The sequence below is a fragment of the Ranitomeya variabilis genome, chromosome 4 (assembly GCF_051348905.1).
Source record: "Ranitomeya variabilis isolate aRanVar5 chromosome 4, aRanVar5.hap1, whole genome shotgun sequence".
Classification (NCBI taxonomy): domain Eukaryota; kingdom Metazoa; phylum Chordata; class Amphibia; order Anura; family Dendrobatidae; genus Ranitomeya; species Ranitomeya variabilis.
The window spans coordinates 654,419,923-654,440,149 of NC_135235.1; the positions used below are offsets into that span (position 1 = coordinate 654,419,923).

The 20,227-nt window shown below is 44.5% G+C and overlaps 1 protein-coding gene across 1 annotated transcript in view; it reads left to right on the plus strand.

Moving 5' to 3' along the window:
- The first annotated feature begins 10,250 nt into the window (after positions 1-10,250).
- The window catches only part of LOC143767469 (uncharacterized), a 55,983-nt gene continuing 46,006 nt past the window's right edge, over positions 10,251-20,227 (plus strand). The window contains exon 1 of the mRNA XM_077255837.1: positions 10,251-10,304. Coding sequence (XP_077111952.1) covers positions 10,278-10,304 — 27 coding nt within the window. The 5' untranslated portion in view covers positions 10,251-10,277. The remainder of the gene's footprint in view (positions 10,305-20,227) is intronic.

Consider the following 20,227-nt stretch of genomic DNA (forward strand, 5'->3'; position numbering starts at 1 on the left):
ATACAGCACAGAGCCACGTAGTATATTGCCCAGTTACGTAGTATATTGCACAGCGATGTAGTATACAGCAGAGCCACGTAGTATATTGCCCAGCCACGTATGTCACAGGTTAAAAAATAAAAAATAGTGACGCAGTATATTGCACAGCCACGTAGTATATTGCCCAGTTATGTAGTATATTGCACAGCCAAGTAGTATATTGCCCAGTTACGTAGTATATTGCACAGCCACGTAGTATATTGCCCAGTTACGTAGTATATTGCACAGCCACGTAGTATACAGCACAGAGCCACGTAGTATATTGCACAGCGCTGTAGTATACAGCACAGAGCCACGTAGTATATTGCACAGCAACGTAGTATACAGCACAGAGCCACGTAGTATATTGCCCAGCCACGTAGTATATTGCCCAGCCACGTATGTCACAGGTTAAAAAATAAAAAATAAACATATACTCACCTTCCGAGGGGCCCCTTGTAGTTCTGTCGCCTGTGTTCGGTTCAGGCCGCAGCTTCCGGTCTGAGGGTGTGACGACGTCGCGGTCACATGACCGTGACATCACGGCAGGTCCTTCTCGTGCAGGCACGCAGGGCCTGCGAAGATGTCGCAGTCACATGACTGTGACATCATGGCAGGTCCTTCTCGCGCAGCGCCTGTGATGACGTCGTGGTCACATGACCGTGATGTCATGGCAGGTCCTTGTCGCACACCAACCTTAGCACCGGAACCTGCCGCTTGCATGGACCGGTCACCGGAGCGTCGGAAAGGCGGCGGAAGGTGAGTACATAATGATTTGCTATTTTTTTTTTAATTATTTTTAACATTAGATGTTTTTACTATTGAGGCTGCATAGCCAGCGTCAATAGTAAAAACTTGGTCACACAGGGTTAACCCCTTCCTGACATCCGACGTACTATCCCGTCGAGGTGGGGTGGGCCCGTATGACCGCCGACGGGATAGTACGTCATAGCCGATCGGCCGCGCTCACGGGGGGAGCGCGGCCGATCGCGGCCGGGTGTCGGCTGCATATCGCAGCTGACATCCGGCACTATGTGCCAGGAGTGGTCACGGACCGCTCCCGGCACATTAACCCCCGGCACACCGCGATCAAACATGATCGCGATGTGCCGGCGGTGCAGGGAAGCATCGCGCAGGGAGGGGGCTCCCTGCGGGCTTCCCTGAGCCCCCCGCAGCAACGCGATGTGATCGCGTTGCTGCGAGGGTCTTACCTCCCTCCCTGCCTGCTCCAGACCCGGATCCAAGATGGCCGCGGATCCGGGTCCTGCAGGGAGGGAGGTGGCTTCACAGACGCCTGCTCAGAGCAGGCACTGTGAAGCAGCCTGTACTTCTCGCAGATCGGTGATCTGTCAGAGTGCTATGCAAACTGGCAGATCACCGATCTGTATTGTCCCCCCCTGGGGCAAAGTAAAAAAGTAAAAAAAAAAATTTCCAAATGTGTAAAAAAAAATAAAAAAAAATATTCCAAAATAATGAAAAAAAAATAAAATATATTATTCCCATAAATACATTTCTTTATCTAAATAAAAAAAAAACCAATAAAAGTACACATATTTAGTATCGCCGCGTCCGTAACGACCCCACCTATAAAACTGCCCCACTAGTTAACCCCTTCAGTAAACACCGTAAGAAAAAAAAAAAAAAAACGAGGCAAAAAACAACGCTTTATTACCATACCGCCGAACAAAAAGTGGAATAACACGCGATCAAAAAGACTGATATAAATATCCATGGTACCGCTGAAAACGTCATCTTGTCCCGCAAAAAACAAGCCGCCATACAGCATCATCAGCAAAAAAATAAAAAAGTTATAGTCCTGAGAAAAAAGCGATACCAAAATAATTATTTTTTCTATAAAATAGTTTTTATCGTATAAAAGCGCCAAAACATAAAAAAATGATATAAATGAGATATCGCTGTAATCGTACTGACCCGAAGAATAAAACTGCTTTATCAATTTTACCAAACGCGGAACGGTATAAACGCTTCTCCCAAAAGAAATTCAGGAATTGCTGGTTTTTGGTCATTCTGCCTCACAAAAATCGGAATAAAAAGCGATCAAAAACGGTCACGTGTCCGAAAATGTTACCAATAAAAACGTCAACTCGTCCCGCAAAAAACAAGACCTCACATGACTCTGTGGAGCAAAATGTGGAAAAATTATAGCTCTCAAAATGTGGAGACGCAAAAACTTTTTTGCTATAAAAAGCGTCGCTGGTTTCACACTTGCGTTTTTGTCTGCAGCGTTTTTTGCACAAAAAAAGCATGCGTTTTTTCCCTATATTTAACATTGAAAACGCATGCGTTTTTTTTGTACACGTTTGGTCGCGTTTTCAAACGCATGCGGTTTTTTTCTGCATGCGTTAATTTTCAGAAATACAACCTGCAGTATTTTCTTGGTGTTTTTAAGCACATGCGTTTGTTTGCGTTAAAAACGCATGCATTTTTATCGAAAAAAAACAGAAAACACACTGAAAAGCCACCCACCACCATCAAGGTGATAAAGGGATCCAAACCCTAACCCTAACTCTACCCCTAACCTCACCCCTAACCGTTTAATGAACATTTTCTGACAGTCATAGTGCCACGTATTTCAGTGCCACGTATTTCAGTGCCATGTATTTCAGTGCCATGTATTTCAGGGCAACGTATCACGTATTTCAGTGCCACGTGTTTCAGTGCCACGTATTTCAGTGCCACGTATCACGTATTTCAGTGCCACGTATCACGTATTTCAGTGCCACATATTTTAGTACCACGTATTTCAGTTGCACGTGTTTCAGTGCCACGTATTTCAGTGCCACGTATTTCAGTGCCACGTATTTCAGTGCCACGTGTTTCAGTGCCACGTATTTAAGTGCCACGTATCACATATTTCAGTGCCACGTATTTAAGTGCCACGTATTTAAGTGCCACGTATTTAAGTGCCACGTATTTAAGTGCCACGTATTTAAGTGCCACGTATTTCAGTGCCACGTATTTCAGTGCCATGTATTTCAGTGCCACGTATTTAAGTGCCACGTATCACATATTTAAGTGCCACGTATTTAAGTGCCACGTATTTCAGTGCCACGTATTTCAGTGCCACGTATTTCAGTGCCACGTATTTCAGTGCCACGTATCACGTATTTCAGTGCCACGTGTTTCAGTGCCACGTATTTAAGTGCCACGTATCACATATTTAAGTGCCACGTATTTCAGTGCCACGTATTTCAGTGCCACGTATTTCAGTGCCACGTATTTCAGTGCCACGTATCACGTATTTCAGTGCCACGTGTTTCAGTGCCACGTATTTAAGTGCCACGTATCACATATTTAAGTGCCACGTATTTCAGTGCCACGTATTTCAGTGCCACGTATTTCAGTGCCACGTATTTCAGTCACGTTTAGGGTTAGGGTTAGGGTTAGGGCTAGGGTTGGAGGTAAAGTTAGGGTTGGGGCTAAAGTTAGGGTTGGGGCTAAAGTTAGGGTTGGGGCTAAAGTTAGGGTTAGGGTTTGGATTACATTTACGTTTGGATTAGGGTTGGGATTAGAATTATGGGTGTGTCAGGGCTAGGGGTGTGGTTAGGGTTACCGTTGGGATTAGGGTTAGGGGTGTGTTTGGGTTAGGGTTTCAGGTAGAATTGGGGAGTTTCCACTGTCCAGGCACATCAGGGGCTCTCCAAGCGCGACATGGCGTCCAATCTCAATTCCAGCCAATTCTGCGTTGAAAAAGTAAAACAGTGCTCCTTCCCTTCCGAGCTCTCCCGTGCGCCCAAAAAGGGGTTTACCCCAACATATGTGTTATCAGCGTACTCGGGACAAATTGAACAACAACTTCTGGGGTCCAAGCTCTCTTGTTATCCTTAGGAAAATAAAAATTTGGGGGGCTAAAAATCATTTTTGTGGGAAAAAAAAGATGTTTTATTTTCACGGCTCTGCGTTATAAACTGTAGTGAAACACTTGGGGGTTCAAAGTTCTCACAACACATCTAGATAAGTTCCTTGGGAGGTCTAGTTTCCAATATGGGGTCACTTGTGGGGGGTTTGTACTGTTTGGGTACATCAGGGGCTCTGCAAATGCAACGTGACGCCTGCAGACCAATCCATTTAAGGCTGCATTCCAAATGGCGCTCCTTCCCTTCCGAGCTCTGTCATGCACCCAAACAGTGGTTCCCCCCACATATGGGGTATCAGCGTACTCAGGACAAATTGGACAACAACTTTTGGGGTCCAATTTATCCTGTTACCCTTGTGAAAATACAAAACTGGGGGCTAAAAAATCATTTTTGTGAAAAAAAAAAAAGAATTTTTATTTTCACGGATTTGCGCTATAAACTTTCGTGAAACACTTGGGGGTTCAAAGTTCTCACAACACATCTAGATAAGTTCCTTGGGAGGTCTAGTTTCCAATATGGGGTCACTTGTGGGGGGTTTGTACTGTTTGGGTACATCAGGGGCTCTGCAAATGCAACGTGACGCCTGCAGACCAATCCATTTAAGTCTGCATTCCAAATGGCGCTCCTTCCCTTCCGAGCTCTGTCATGCGCCCAAACAGTGGTTCCCCCCCACATATGGGGTATCAGCGTACTCAGGACAAATTGGACAACAAATTTTGGGGTCCAATTTATTCTGTTACCCTTGTAAAAATACAAAGCTGGGGGCTAAAAAATCATTTTTGAGAAAAAAAAATATATATTTTCACGGCTCTGCGTTATAATCTGTAGTGAAACACTTGGGGGTTCAAAGCTCTCAAAACACATCTAGATAAGTTCCTTAGGGGGTCTACTTTCCAAAATGGTGTCACTTGTAGGGAGTTTCAATGTTTAGGCACATCAGGGGCTCTCCAAACGCAACATGGCGTCCCATCTCAATTCCAGTCAATTTTGCATTGAAAAGTCAAATGGCGCTCCTTCCCTTCCAAGCTCTGCCATGCGCCCAAACAATGGTTTACACCCACATATGGGGTATCAGCGTACTCAGGACAAATTGCACAACATTTTTTGGGGTCCAATTTCTTCTCTTACCCTTGGGAAAATAAAAAATTGGGGGCGAAAAGATCATTTTTGTGAAAAAATATGATTTTTTATTTTTACGGCTCTGCATTATAAACTTCTGTGAAGCACTTGGTGGGTCAAAGTGCTCACCACACATCTAGATAAGTTCCTTAGGGGGTCTACTTTCCAAAATGGTGTCACTTGTAGGGAGTTTCAATGTTTAGGCACATCAGGAGCTCTCCAAACGCAACATGGCGTCCCATCTCAATTCCAGTCAATTTTGCATTGAAAAGTCAAATGGCGCTCCTTCACTTCCAAGCTCTGCCATGCGCCCAAACAATGGTTTACACCCACATATGGGGTATCAGCGTACTCAGGACAAATTGCACAACATTTTTTGGGGTCCAATTTCTTCTCTTACCCTTGGGAAAATAAAAAATTGGGGGCGAAAAGATCATTTTTGTGAAAAAACATGATTTTTTATTTTTACGGCTCTGCATTATAAACTTCTGTGAAGCACTTGGTGGGTCAAAGTGCTCACCACACATCTAGATAAGTTCCTTAGGGGGTCTACTTTCCAAAATGGTGTCACTTGTAGGGAGTTTCAATGTTTAGGCACATCAGGAGCTCTCCAAACGCAACATGGCGTCCCATCTCAATTCCAGTCAATTTTGCATTGAAAAGTCAAATGGCGCTCCTTCACTTCCAAGCTCTGCCATGCGCCCAAACAATGGTTTACACCCACATATGGGGTATCAGCGTACTCAGGACAAATTGCACAACATTTTTTGGGGTCCAATTTCTTCTCTTACCCTTGGGAAAATAAAAAATTGGGGGCAAAAAGATCATTTTTATGAAAAAATATGATTTTTTATTTTTACGGCTCTGCATTATAAACTTCTGTGAAGCACTTGGTGGGTCAAAGTGCTCACCACACATCTAGATAAGTTCCTTAGGGGGTCTACTTTCCAAAATGGTGTCACTTGTAGGGAGTTTCAATGTTTAGGCACATCAGGGGCTCTCCAAACGCAACATGGCGTCCCATCTCAATTCCAGTCAATTTTGCATTGAAAAGTCAAATGGCGCTCCTTCCCTTCCAAGCTCTGCCATGCGCCCAAACAATGGTTTACACCCACATATGGGGTATCAGCGTACTCAGGACAAATTGCACAACATTTTTTGGGGTCCAATTTCTTCTCTTACCCTTGGGAAAATAAAAAATTGGGGGCGAAAAGATCATTTTTGTGAAAAAATATGATTTTTTATTTTTACGGCTCTGCATTATAAACTTCTGTGAAGCACTTGGTGGGTCAAAGTGCTCACCACACATCTAGATAAGTTCCTTAGGGGGTCTACTTTCCAAAATGGTGTCACTTGTAGGGAGTTTCAATGTTTAGGCACATCAGGAGCTCTCCAAACGCAACATGGCGTCCCATCTCAATTCCAGTCAATTTTGCATTGAAAAGTCAAATGGCGCTCCTTCACTTCCAAGCTCTGCCATGCGCCCAAACAATGGTTTACACCCACATATGGGGTATCAGCGTACTCAGGACAAATTGCACAACATTTTTTGGGGTCCAATTTCTTCTCTTACCCTTGGGAAAATAAAAAATTGGGGGCGAAAAGATCATTTTTGTGAAAAAACATGATTTTTTATTTTTACGGCTCTGCATTATAAACTTCTGTGAAGCACTTGGTGGGTCAAAGTGCTCACCACACATCAAGATAAGTTCCTTAGGGGGTCTACTTTCCAAAATGGTGTCACTTGTAGGGGGTTTCAGTGTTTAGGCACATCAGGGGCTCTCCAAACGCAACATGGCGTCCCATCTCAATTCCAGTCAATTTTGCATTGAAAAGTCAAATGGCGCTCCTTTCCTTCCGAGCTCTGCCATACGCCCAAACAGTGGTTTACCCCCACATATGGGGTATCAGCGTACTCAGGACAAATTGTACAACAACTTTGGGGGTCCATTTTCTCCTGTTACCCTTGGTAAAATAAAACAAATTGGAGCTGAAATAAATTTTGTGTGAAAAAAAGTTAAATGTTCATTTTTATTTAAACATTCCAAAAATTCCTGTGAAACACCTGAAGGGTTAATAAACTTCTTGAATGTGGTTTTGAGCACCTTGAGGGGTGCAGTTTTTAGAATGGTGTCACACTTGAGTATTTTCTATCATATAGACTCCTCAAAATGACTTCAAATGAGATGTGGTCCCTAAAAAAAAATGGTGTTGTAAAAATGAGAAATTGCTGGTCAACTTTTAACCCTTATAACTCCGTCACAAAAAAAAATTTTGGTTCCAAAATTGTACTGATGTAAAGTAGACATGTGGGAAATGTTACTTATTAAGTATTTTGCGTGACATATGTCTGTGATTTAAGGGCATAAAAATTCAAAGTTGGAAAATTGCAAAATTTTCAAAATTTTCGCCAAATTTCCATTTTTTTCACAAATAAACGCAAGTTATATCAAATAAATTTTACCACTAACATGAAGTACAATATGTCACGAGAAAACAATGTCAGAATCGCCAAGATCCGTCAAAGCGTTCCAGAGTTATAGCCTCATAAAGGGACAGTGGTCAGAATTGTAAAAATTGGCCCGGTCATTAACGTGCAAACCACCCTTGGGGGTGAAGGGGTTAATAGCGGCGGTAACGGAGTGAGTTACCCACGGCATAACGCGGTCCGTTACCGCTGGCATTAACCCTGTGTGAGCCGTGACTGCAGGGAGTATGGAGCGGGCGCAGGGCACTGACTGCAGGAGAGTAGGGAGGGACTAATCGGACTGTGCCCGTCGCTGATTGGTCGCGGCAGCCATGACAGGCAGCTGTCGAGACCAATCAGCGAATGAATATCCGTGACGGGAGTTGCCGACAGAAAGACGAAAGTACCCCTTAGACAATTATATATATATAAATGTATTAATACCAACAAATAGATGTCCGGTAATATTGATCTACTCTGTGAGGTCTATTTGTCTCTAAACAGAGAAGTCACATGTTACATTCCACACATCAAACTGTAAAGAAAAGGGGCGCGGGGTAATTGTGCCTGTGGCGAGGGGCAAATAATGCTAGAAATGGAACCAAGGAGAAATTTCGACGAAAAGTTCATTGCTGCTCTGCTCCGTACAACTCGTACACTTGCGGCTCCACTCCATACATTGGAACAAAACAAAGGAGGAAATTGGAACAAAACAAAATCCTCTAAATTGCATGCTCACAAACACCAGAAGCCTGACAAACAAGATGGAAGAACTGGAAGCAGAAATATCTACAGGTAACTATAGTGGCAATAACCGAGACATGGTTAGATGAAAGCTATGACTGGGCAGTTAACTTACAGGGTTACAGTCTGTTTAGAAAGGATCGTAAAAATCGGAGAGAAGGAGAGGTTTGACTTTATGTAAAGTCTCGTCTAAAGTCCACTTCAAGGGAGGATATTAGTGAAGGGAATGAGGATGTCGAGTCCATATGGGTCGAAATATATGGAGGGAAAAATAGTAACAAAATTCTCATTGGTGTCTGTTACAAACCCCCAAATATAACAGAAATCATGGAAAGTCAATTAGTAAGGCAGATAGATGAAGCTGCAACCCATAATGAGGTCCTGGTTATGGGGGACTTTAACTACCCGGATATTAACTGGGAAACAGAGACCTCGAAACCCATAAAGGCAACAAGTTTCTGCTAATAACCAAGAAAAAATATCTTTCACAATTGGTCCAGAATCCAACCAGAGGAGCAGCACTTTTAGACCTAATACTATCTAATAGACCTGACAGAATAACAAATCTGCAGGTCATCAGGCATCTAGGAAATAGCGACCATAATATTGTACAGTTTCACTTGTCTTTCGCTAGGGGGACTTGTCAGGGAGTCACAAAACACCGAACTTTAGGAAGGCAAAGTTTGTCCAGCTTAGAGATTCCCTTAATCTGGTTGACTGGGACAATGTCCTCAGAAATAAGAGTACAGATAATAAATGGGAAATGTTTAAGAACATCCTAAATAGGCACTGTAAGCAGTTTATACCTTGTGGGAATAAAAGGACAAGAAATAGGAAAAACCTAATGTGGCTAAACAAAGAAGTAAGACAGGCAATTAACAGTAAAAAGAAAGCATTTAAAGGGAACCTGTCACCCCCAAAATCGAAGGTGAGCTAAGCCCACCAGCATCAGGGGCTTATCTACAGCATTATGGAATGCTGTAGATAAGCCCCCAATGTATCCTGAATGATGAGAAAAAGAGGTTAGATTATACTCACCCAGGGGTGGTTCCAGTCCGGTTCTGGACCGATGGGCATAGCGGTCCGGTTCGGGGTGTCCCATCCTCCAGAATGCTGTAGATAAGCCCCTGATGCTGGTGGGCTTAGCTCACCTTCAATTTTGGGGGTGACAGGTTCCCTTTAAACTACTGAAGCAGGATGGCACCGTTGAAGCTCTAAAAAACTATAGGGAGAAAAATACTTTATCTAAAAAACTAATTAAAGCTGCCAAAAAGGAAACAGAGAAGCACATTGCTAAGGAGAGTAAAACTAATCCCAAACTGTTCTTCAACTATAACAATAGTAAAAGAATCATAAGTGAAAGTGTAGGCCCCTTAAAAAATTGTGAGGAAAGAATGGTTGTAGATGACGAGGAAAAAGCTAATATATTAAACACCTTCTTCTCCACGGTATTCACAGCGGAAAATGAAATGCTAGGTGAAATGCCGAGAGACAAAGAAAACCCAATATTAAGTGTCACCAATCTAACCCAAGAAGAGGTGCAAAACCGGCTAAATAAGATTAAAATAGATAAATCTTCGCCTGAGGAGGTGGTGATGGCACACTCAGTTGAGGGGTTCAAGAGAGGCCTGGATGTCTTCCTGGAGCAGAACAATATTGTATCTTACAGTTATTAGGTTCTTCAGAAGGACGTAGATCTGGGGATTTATTCTGACGGAATATAGGCTAAACTGGATGGACAAATGTCTTTTTTCGGCCTTGCTATGTTACTATGTTATTAGAGCTGTCATAAAACACCTCGTACACACACGGCTCCGCTCCGTACACCTCGTACACACACGGCTCCGCTCCGTACACCTCGTACACACACAGCTCTGCTACATCCACCCTGTAAACCCCTCCTGACCCCACACAGAAACTTCACCTCATCCAGCACCATGACAACCAGCACAGCAGGGTCCTGCATACACTGAGGCCCCTGATCATGTGACCCCTGACTCCTCCCCTCCTGTGACCTCATCCCAGGTCCTGTGCGCACAGAACAGCCATATATGTGGTGTGCGGCTCTGCAGGTGGAGGTAGGTGCTGGAGATTCCCCATTACTGGGCGGGGGCGGGGGGCAGTAACCCCTCCATTCCCGGAGATAGTGCCCCCAGCTCTGCCATGTGTATATGTACAGTAATAGGACGCTGGCTGTGCTCCTGTATACAGGGGAGGGCGCTCTGGTTTGGGGACAGATGACGCTTTCTCTCTGGGGTGGAGATTACAGGGAATGGAAATGTCAAAAATGTAAAAAGATAGTTATAATTTCTACTATAATTATATTAATATCATTTTCTTCTTAATGTGTTGATGAAGATTATCTCCAACAAAGTGTTAATCCGCACAGCGGGGAAGCCCACTCAGTGCACAGGTAATTGCATGAACTGATGCTGCAAGCATGTATACAGCAGTAAGTGCTCCGTGAGCCGGGGTGCCACTCCAAAGAAAATAGCCACAATGGATACAAAAATTGAAAGGAACGGATGGCACTCACCGGTTAAACAAACGTCTTTATTCCAATACTTTAAAACATCGGCGATGGGAGCAGGAGTGGAATGGACGACAGCCGTTTCGCGCTGCAGTGGCGCTTCTACTGGTCACACAGGTACGTGAGCCTGACATCACCTCTTAACAGAGGGAGGCAGCTAATCCCCACCCCCGATGCTTGAACACATGTGCAGCAGCTATACATAACAATTAAAATACATTTGGAAAACAATACAAAAACACAATAAAACCGGCTTATTACAGGAAAATGGACATATCCAATCTCTCATTCAAACCAGCGGATTCTTGCGCTCGAGTGCGCATAATCCATTTGGCTTCTCTTCTTAGTAGAAGCTTGTGCAGATCTCCTCCTTGCACTGGAAGAGACACCCAGCAAAAGAAAGCACCTCTGGGTTTCCTCCATGGAATTCCCTAACATGTTTGATCAAACTTGGAACCCCCTTGCCTGAACCGATCGAGTCGTAATGCTCTCTGAACCTCACATAGAGGGGGCGAATGGTCTTACCAATATAGAAGGATTTACAGCAACATAAAACCACATAAACCACATAGGTCGTTTTGCAAATGATGAAATCTTTGACAGTATGAGACACACCTCCAATGCAAAGTGTTTGACTTACATCATGGTAATTACAAAAAGGACAATGTCCACACTTAAAATTACCATGAGGAGCACTTTTACTTAACCAATTACCTTGCTGCTTGACCATCCGTTTTTTCACTATTATGTCACCCAGAGTGGTACTGCGTCTATTAGAAATAATGGGACCCCTTGCTGCCACCTCTGCAATATCTTTATCACGTTCTAGAATGTGCCAATTCCTGCAAATAGCAGACTTATGATACCATCCATAGGGCCAAATTTAAAACAAAACACAAATCTTTTATCGCATTTGTGGGCTGAACCACGATTATTGTCTCTTGCCTGATTAACCCTATTGTTAGCCTCATTCAGAAGTTCATTGGGGTAACCCCTACAGCGGAACCTATCACACAACTCTTCTGCATGCTGAGTGCAGCTCTCCTGAGTATTATTAATCCTCTTAAATCTTAATAATTGGCTATAAGGGAGGGAGCGTTTTACATGAGGCGGATGGAAACTATCAAAATGTAGGACAGAGTTCGTAGCAGACGGTTTTCGAAACACTCTGGTACAGATCGCACCATCTACAACGTTAATTTGTACGTCTAAAAAATCCAAATCAAGGCCTCCATATCTCGATGTGAATGACATATTCATTTGATTAGACTCTTTGAGATACTGGACAAAATTATAAAATGATTCACGAGGTCCGTCCCATATCATGAAAATGTCGTCCACATAGCGAACATAAAGTCTGATGTGCCTCAAAAATGATTTCCGATATTGTACACATAATCCTCCTCCAACAAAGCCAGAAAAAGGTTCGCAAAAGTGCACGCTACCGGAGTTCCCATCTCGGTCCCAGTGCATTGCAAGAACCAGGAATCCAGAAATTTGAATGCATTGTGTTTTAATATGAAATCCATGCCCTCACACACAAAGTTGACAAAACCATCACTTCTTTTTAATGACCCCAAAGTTTTCCTCAAAGCTGCTACACCCAAATCCTGGGGGATCCTTGTGTACAGGCTTTCCACGTCAATAGAGACCAAGGAAAAGCCTGCCTGCCAAGTAATACCCCTAGGGACCCCTAAAAACTCATCAGTATCCTTAATATAGGAGGGAATGTCATGCAGCGAAGGGCGCAACAACCAATCCATGTACTGTGATAATGGCTCTGTAAGGGATCCAATCCCTGACACAATGGGGCGTCCTAGGGGGTAGTGAGGAACTTTTGGAATATAATACCAGTGAGGGCGGTGTGGGAACTCTGGCAGAAGCTTCTCTGCCTTTTTTCTGGACAAAACACCCAATTCTACATTTTTCCGTAAAAAGGTTCGTAATTCATTCTTGAACCTAGTTGGATCTTGTGTCAATCTTAAATAGGTACACGTATCAGACAACTGTCTCGTGACCTCCGCCGAATACTGCTCTTTTGGTAATAAAACTACATTGCCGCCCTTATCTGCATTCCTCACAACTACATCAGACCAATTCTCTGATTTCAAAAAGGGCACGTTTCTCTAAAGTTGTGAGGTTAGGCGGGACAATCGGATATATAATAGATTCCACATCCTTTAATACCTGGGTCTCAAATAAATCGATAACATTCCCAGGGGAAACTTGGGGCATAAACGTTGATGGCACACCCCCTGTAAATGGTTTGAAAGACTCATCATCTATGGGGTGAACAACCTCCGGGGCAGTTAAATCACACAAAATCTGGGCATCTGCTCTTATATCAGCCAGTGAGTCAGTGCCGGCGAGGAACCCCAGAGGGCCCACCTGGCACGGGCTCTCCCCTTCTACAACGTACCGCCGCAACAAAGACCTATGGAACACGTTGTGAATGGCAAACGACACCGGAAGATCCAAGCGAAAGGACACAGGATTAAGGATTTCCAATATCTTGTAAGGACCGATGAAGCGAGGCTTAAATTTAGGAGAGGAGACCTTCATAGGAACAAATCGAGAAGACAGCCATACCAAATCCCCAACACGAAGTCGGGGACCCACACCGCGGCGGCGGTTGGCAAAACGCTGAGCCTTCTCCTGTGACAACTTTAAGTTGTCCACCACATGATTCCAGATCTGCTGCAACCTATCCACCACAGAATCTACCCCAGGGCAGTCAGAAGGCTCCACATGTCCCGAGGAAAAACGAGGATGGAAACCAGAGTTGCAGAAAAATGGCGAAACCAAAGTAGCGGAACTAGCCCGATTATTAAGGGCAAATTCAGCCAACGGCAAGAAGGTCACCCAATCATCCTGATCTGCCGAAACAAAACACCTCAAATAAGCCTCCAGAGTCTGATTAGTTCGCTCCGTTTGTCCATTAGTCTGAGGATGAAAGGCAGACGAAAACGACAAATCAATGCCCATCCTAGCACAAAAGGATCGCCAGAACCTGGAAACAAACTGGGATCCTCTGTCAGACACAATATTCTCAGGAATGCCGTGTAAACGAACCACATTCTGAAAGAACACAGGAACCAGATCGGAAGAGGAAGGCAGCTTAGGCAAAGGCACCAAATGGACCATTTTAGAAAAGCGATCACATACCACCCAGATGACAGACATGCCCTGAGACACCGGGAGATCTGAAATGAAATCCATGGAAATGTGTGTCCAAGGCCTCTTCGGGACAGGCAAGGGCAAGAGCAACCCGCTGGCACGAGAACAGCAAGGCTTAGCTCAAGCACAAGTCCCACAGGACTGCACAAATGACCGCACATCCCGTGACAAGGAAGGCCACCAAAAGGACCTAGCCACCAGATCTCTGGTGCCAAAAATTCCCGGATGCCCTGCCAACACCGAGGAATGAACCTCGGAAATGACTCTGCTGGTCCACTTATCAGGAACAAACAGTCTGTCAGGTGGACAAGAGTCAGGTCTACCAGCCTGAAATCTCTGCAACACACGTCACAAATCAGGAGAAATGGCCGACAAGATAACTCCCTCTTTAAGAATACCAACTGGTTCTGCGACTCCAGGAGAGTCAGGCACAAAGCTCCTTGAAAGAGCATCAGCCTTCACATTCTTTGAACCTGGTAAATACGAGACCACAAAGTCAAAACGGGAGAAAAACAATGACCAGCGGGCCTGTCTAGGATTCAGGCGTTTAGCAGACTCGAGATACATCAAATTTTTGTGATCAGTCAAGACCACCACACGATGCTTAGCACCCTCGAGCCAATGACGCCACTCCTCAAATGCCCACTTCATGGCCAGCAACTCCCGATTGCCAACATCATAATTCCGCTCAGCAGGCGAAAACTTCCTAGAGAAGAAAGCACATGGTCTCATTACCGAGCAACCAGGGCCTCTCTGCGACAAAACGGCCCCTGCCCCAATCTCAGAAGCATCCACTTCGACCTGAAAGGGAAGTGAGACATCAGGCTGGCACAAAACAGGCGCCGAAGTAAACCGGCGCTTCAACTCTTGGAACGCCTCCACGGCTGCAGGAGCCCAGTTAGCAACATCAGAACCTTTCTTGGTCATATCCGTCAAAGGTTTAACAACGCTAGAAAAATTAGCGATAAAACGACGGTAGAAGTTAGCAAAACCCAAGAACTTCTGAAGACTCTTAACTGACGTGGGTTGAGTCCAATCATGAATAGCTCGGACCTTGACTGGGTCCATCTCCACAGCAGAAGGGGAAAAAATAAACCCCAAAAAGGGAACCTTCTGTACTCCAAAGAGACACTTTGAGCCCTTAACAAACAAAGCATTCTCACGCAAAACCTGAAACACCATCCTGACCTGCTCCACATGTGAGTCCCAATCTTCAGAGAAAACCAGAATATCATCCAGATAAACAATCATAAATTTATCCAGATACTTCCGGAAAATATCATGCATAAAGGACTGAAACACTGAGGGAGCATTAGAGAGCCCAAAAGGCATCACCAAGTACTCAAAATGACCTTCGGGCGTATTAAATGCTGTCTTCCATTCATCTCCTTGCTTAATGCGCACAAGGTTGTACGCACCACGAAGATCTATCTTGGTGAACCACTTGGCACCTTTAATCCGGGCAAACAAGTCCGACAACAGAGGCAAAGGATACTGAAATTTAACAGTGATTTTATTCAGAAGCCGGTAGTCAATACAAGGTCTCAAAGATCCGTCCTTCTTGGCCACAAAAAAAGAATCCCGCACCAAGAGGGGAAGAGGATGGACGGATATGCCCCTTCTCCAGAGACTCCTTGATATACGAACGCATTGCGGCATGCTCAGGTACAGACAGATTAAATAGTCTTCCCTTAGGAAATTTACTACCTGTAATCAAATCTATGGCGCAGTCACAGTCCCTATGAGGAGGCAGAGCACTGGACCTGGACTCGCTGAATACATCCTGATAATCAGACAAATACTCAGGAACTTCCGAAGGAGTAGAGGAAGCAATAGACACCGGCGGGGAATCAGCATGAATTCCCTGACAGCCCCAACTTGACACAGACATTGCCTTCCAATCCAAGACTGGATTGTGGGTCTGTAACCATGGCAGACCCAAAACGACCAAATCATGCATTTTATGCAGAACAAGAAAACGAATCACCTCCCGATGTTCAGGAGTCATGCACATGGTTACCTGCGTCCAAAACTGCGGTTTATTTTCCGCCAATGGCGTAGCATCAATACCTCTAAGAGGAATAGGATTTACCAATGGTTCAAGAACAAAACCACAGCGCTTGGCAAATGACAGATCCATAAGACTCAGGGCAGCACCTGAATCCACAAACGCCATAACAGGGTAAGAAGACAATGAGCAAATTAAAGTCACAGACAAAATAAATTTAGGTTGCAAATTACCAATGGCGACAGGACTAACAACCCTTGTTAGGCGTTTAGAGCATGCTGATATAACATGTGTAGAATCACCACAGTAAAAACACAACCCATTCTGACGTCTATGATTTTTCCACTCATTTCTAGTCTGAATTCTATCACATTGCATTAAATCAGGTGTTTGTTCAGACAACACCACCAGAGGATTAGCGGTTTTGCGCTCCCGCAAACGCCGGTCAATTTGAATAGCCAGCGCCATGGAATCATTCAGACTTGTAGGAATGGGGAAACCCACCATCACATTCTTAATGGCTTCAGAAAGGCCATTTCTGAAATTTGCGGCCAGAGCACACTCATTCCACTGAGTAAGCACGGACCATTTCCGAAATTTTTGGCAATACACTTCAGCTTCATCCTGGCCCTGAGAAATAGCCAGCAAGGCTTTTTCTGCCTGAACTTCAAGATTGGGTTCCTCGTAAAGCAATCCGAGCGCCAGAAAAAACGCATCAATATTTGCCAATGCCGGATCTCCTGGCGCTAGCGAGAAAGCCCAATCCTGAGGGTCGCCCCGTAAAAAAGAGATAACAATTTTAACTTGCTGAGCTGAATCTCCAGATGAACGGGGTCTCAGAGATAGAAACAATTTACAATTATTCCTGAAATTCCTAAACTTAAATCGGTCTCCAGAAAACAGTTCAGGAATAGGTATTTTAGGTTCAGACATTGGACTACTGGTAACAAAATCTTGTATGCCCTGCACACGAGCAGCAAGCTGGTCTACACTTGTAATCAAGGTCTGGACATTCATGTCTGCAGCAAGCACAAGCCACTCAGAGGTAAAGGGGAGGAAGAGAGGAAAAAAAAACCCCCAAAAACTCAGAATTTCCTTTCTTATTATCCCACTTCTGCAATGCATTAAACATTCAATGTGGGCCTGGCATACTGTTATGACCCCAATGGCAGAGGGTCTCAGAAATAATTACTAAGTCTGCAAACACAAAAAACCAGCTCATAGGGCAGTGGTAACTGAGCTGACCATATATCTAATCCTAGCACCACAAATAGCAGCAGCCGGGGAACGTGCCTACGTTGGTTCTAGACGTCTCGCGCCAGCCGGAGAACTAACTAACCCTAGAAGGGAAAAGAAAGACCTTTCTTGCCTCCAGAGAAAAGACCCCAAAAGTTGGATACAAGCCCCCAACAAATAATAACGGTGAGGTAAGAGGAAAAGACAAACGTAAGAATGAGCTAGGTATTTAGCAAAGAGAGGCCCACTAGCTAATAGCAGAATATAGTAAGATGACTTATATGGTCAGCAAAAACCCTATCAAAATATCCACGCTGGATATTCAAGAACCCCCGAACCGTCTAACGGCCCGGGGGGAGAACACCAGCCCCCTAGAGCTTCCAGCAAAGTCAGGAATCATATTTAGTACAAGCTGGACAAAAATAAGAGCAAAGCAAATAACCAAAAAACAAAGAAGCAGGACTTAGCTTAATTTTGCACGAACAAGGACCAGCAGACAGGAGCAAACAGAAAGGATCTGATTACAACGATGCCAGGCACTGGACTAAGGATCCAGGAAGTTTATATAGCAACACCCCTGGACTAACGACCCAGGTGGGTGCCAAACTGAGGAAAGACAATCCCAGAGTCATATCACTAGTAACCACAAGAGGGAGCCAAAAAGTCTAATTCACAACACCTGTGTGACCAGTAGAAGTGCCACTGTAGCGCGAAACGGCTGTTGTCCATTCCACTCCTGCTCCCATCCTCCCGACGCCGATGTTTTAAAGTATTGGAATAAAGAAGTTTTTTTTAACCGGTAAGCGCCATCCATTCCTTTCAATTTTTGTATCCATTGTGGCTATTTTCTTTGGAGTGGCACCCCGGCTCACGTAGCACTTACTGCTGTATACATGCTTGCAGCATCAGTTCATGCAATTACCTGTGCATCCGCAGCAAATCCTAAACGAATCCTTAGGCTATGTGCACACATAGGAAATGTGGTGCAGAATTTTCTGCACTAAATCTGCATCTCCTGGCAGAATCCGCAGGTGCGTTTTTTGTGCGTTTTTTATGCGTTTTTTTGTGCAGTTTTTGTGCAGATTTTACCACTGTGGATTTCTATAATGGAGGGGTGCAGAAACGCTGCAGAACTGCACAAAAGAAGTGACATGCACTTCTTTGAAATCTGCAGCGTTTCTGTGCAGATTTTTCTGCACCATGTGCACAGCTTTTTTTTTCACATTGATTTACATTGTTCTGTAAATCACAGTGCAGTTCTGCAGCGTTTCTGCAGCAGAAAAATCTGCTGCAGTTCTGCACTAAATCTGCACTAAATCTGCATCGTGTGCACATACCCTTAACGTGGAAACATACCCTTAGAGAAGTTAGATGGAGAACAGAGGCAGTTGACGATGAGGTGCAGTCTGTTACCATCTTTGTGATTGGCTGCAGAGGACCATTGAGCGAGGCTGAAGGAGGAGGAAGTGAGTGTTAGAAACTTGGAGACTGCTGAGTGGGAAGCGTGAATTGGCCATGATGAAGTCGCCCATGATGACAGTGTGGATGTCATCGGAAAGGACATGAAGTAGCCAAATGGGGAAGTGGTCAAAAAAGGTGGTGGCTGGCCCTTGGGAGTGGAAAATGACAGTCTGTTAGAAGGGGAGTAGATGCGGACATGAAGCTCCTCAAAAGAAGAAAGAGTAACGGAGGCTGTCAGTGGAATTTGGATGAAGGACAGTAGATCTGACAGTAAAAAAACAACTCCTCCACCATGCTTGTTGCTTGGGCGGGGTGTGTGAGAAGGATGTAATCCACAATAAGAAATTGCAGCTTGAGAGGCTGTGTCATAGGGAGTGTTTTGGTGATGCTGAGGAAGGGAAGATTGTTAGTAATTAAAAGATCATGGATGTATGAAAATTTGTTGCAGACAGAGCAAGCATTCCATAGAGTTTCTGTTAGAGGGACTGAGGAATCAGGGGCTGGGTGAATGAGTGTAAGGTTTGAAGGGTTGCAGTGTGATGGGGTGTGTGCAGGGCCGTATTTAGAGTTTCTGCTGCCCTAGGCACTTTTAGTGCTGCCCCTTTCGGGAGTATGACACTATCGGCAGTGACTTTGGCAAGAATCGCTGATGTGAAAGTCGCCTTTTGCAGCAGATCCGGCAGTTTTTCTGCATGTGCCGTGTAACGGATCACTTACAGCAACACTGCGTTCAGCCTCATTCATTCCCTATGGGATTTGGGGCACTTGCCATGATCTGGCAAATGCGGTACCATACCTCACAACTTTTGAAGAAGGGAAGGCCACGTGTTGTGAATTTGGATTCTGGGCTCCCCCGGTGGCTACTGGTGGAATTGAACTGGTGTCTTCATCTTCTCTGTTCACCTGTTCCCATCAAGATGTGGGAGTCGCTATATAACCTTGCTGCTCTGTTAGTTGCTTGCCGGTCAACAATGTTATCAGAAGCCTCTCTGTGCTTGTTCCTGCTCCTAGACAACTACTAGATAAGTTGGACTCTTGTCCATGTTTGTTTTTGCATTTTTGTTCCAGTTCACAGCTGTAGTTTCGTTACTGTGTCTGGAAAGCTCTTGTGAACAGGAATTGCCACTCTGGTGTTATGAGTTAATGCCAGAGTTTTAAAGTAATTTCTGGATGGTGTTTTGATAGGGTTTTCAGCTGACCATGAAAGTGTCCTTTCTGTCTTCTGCTATGTAGTAAGTGGACCTCAAATTTGCTAAACCTATTTTCATACTACGTTTGTTATTTCATCTTAATTCACCGCCAATACATGTGGGGGGCCTCTGTCTCCTTTCGGGGTATTTCTCTAGAGGTGAGCTAGGACTAATATTTTCCTCTGCTAGCATTATTTAGTCCTCCGGCTGGTGCTGGGCATCTAGAATCAACGTAGGCATGCTACCCGGCCACTGCTAGTTGTGCGTTAGGTTTAGTTCATGGTCAGCTCAGTTCCCATCTTCCAAGAGCTAGTTCCTATATATGCTGATGCTATGTTCTCTTGCCATTGAGAACATGACAGTACTGTCATGTTCTCAATGGCAAGAGAACATAGCATC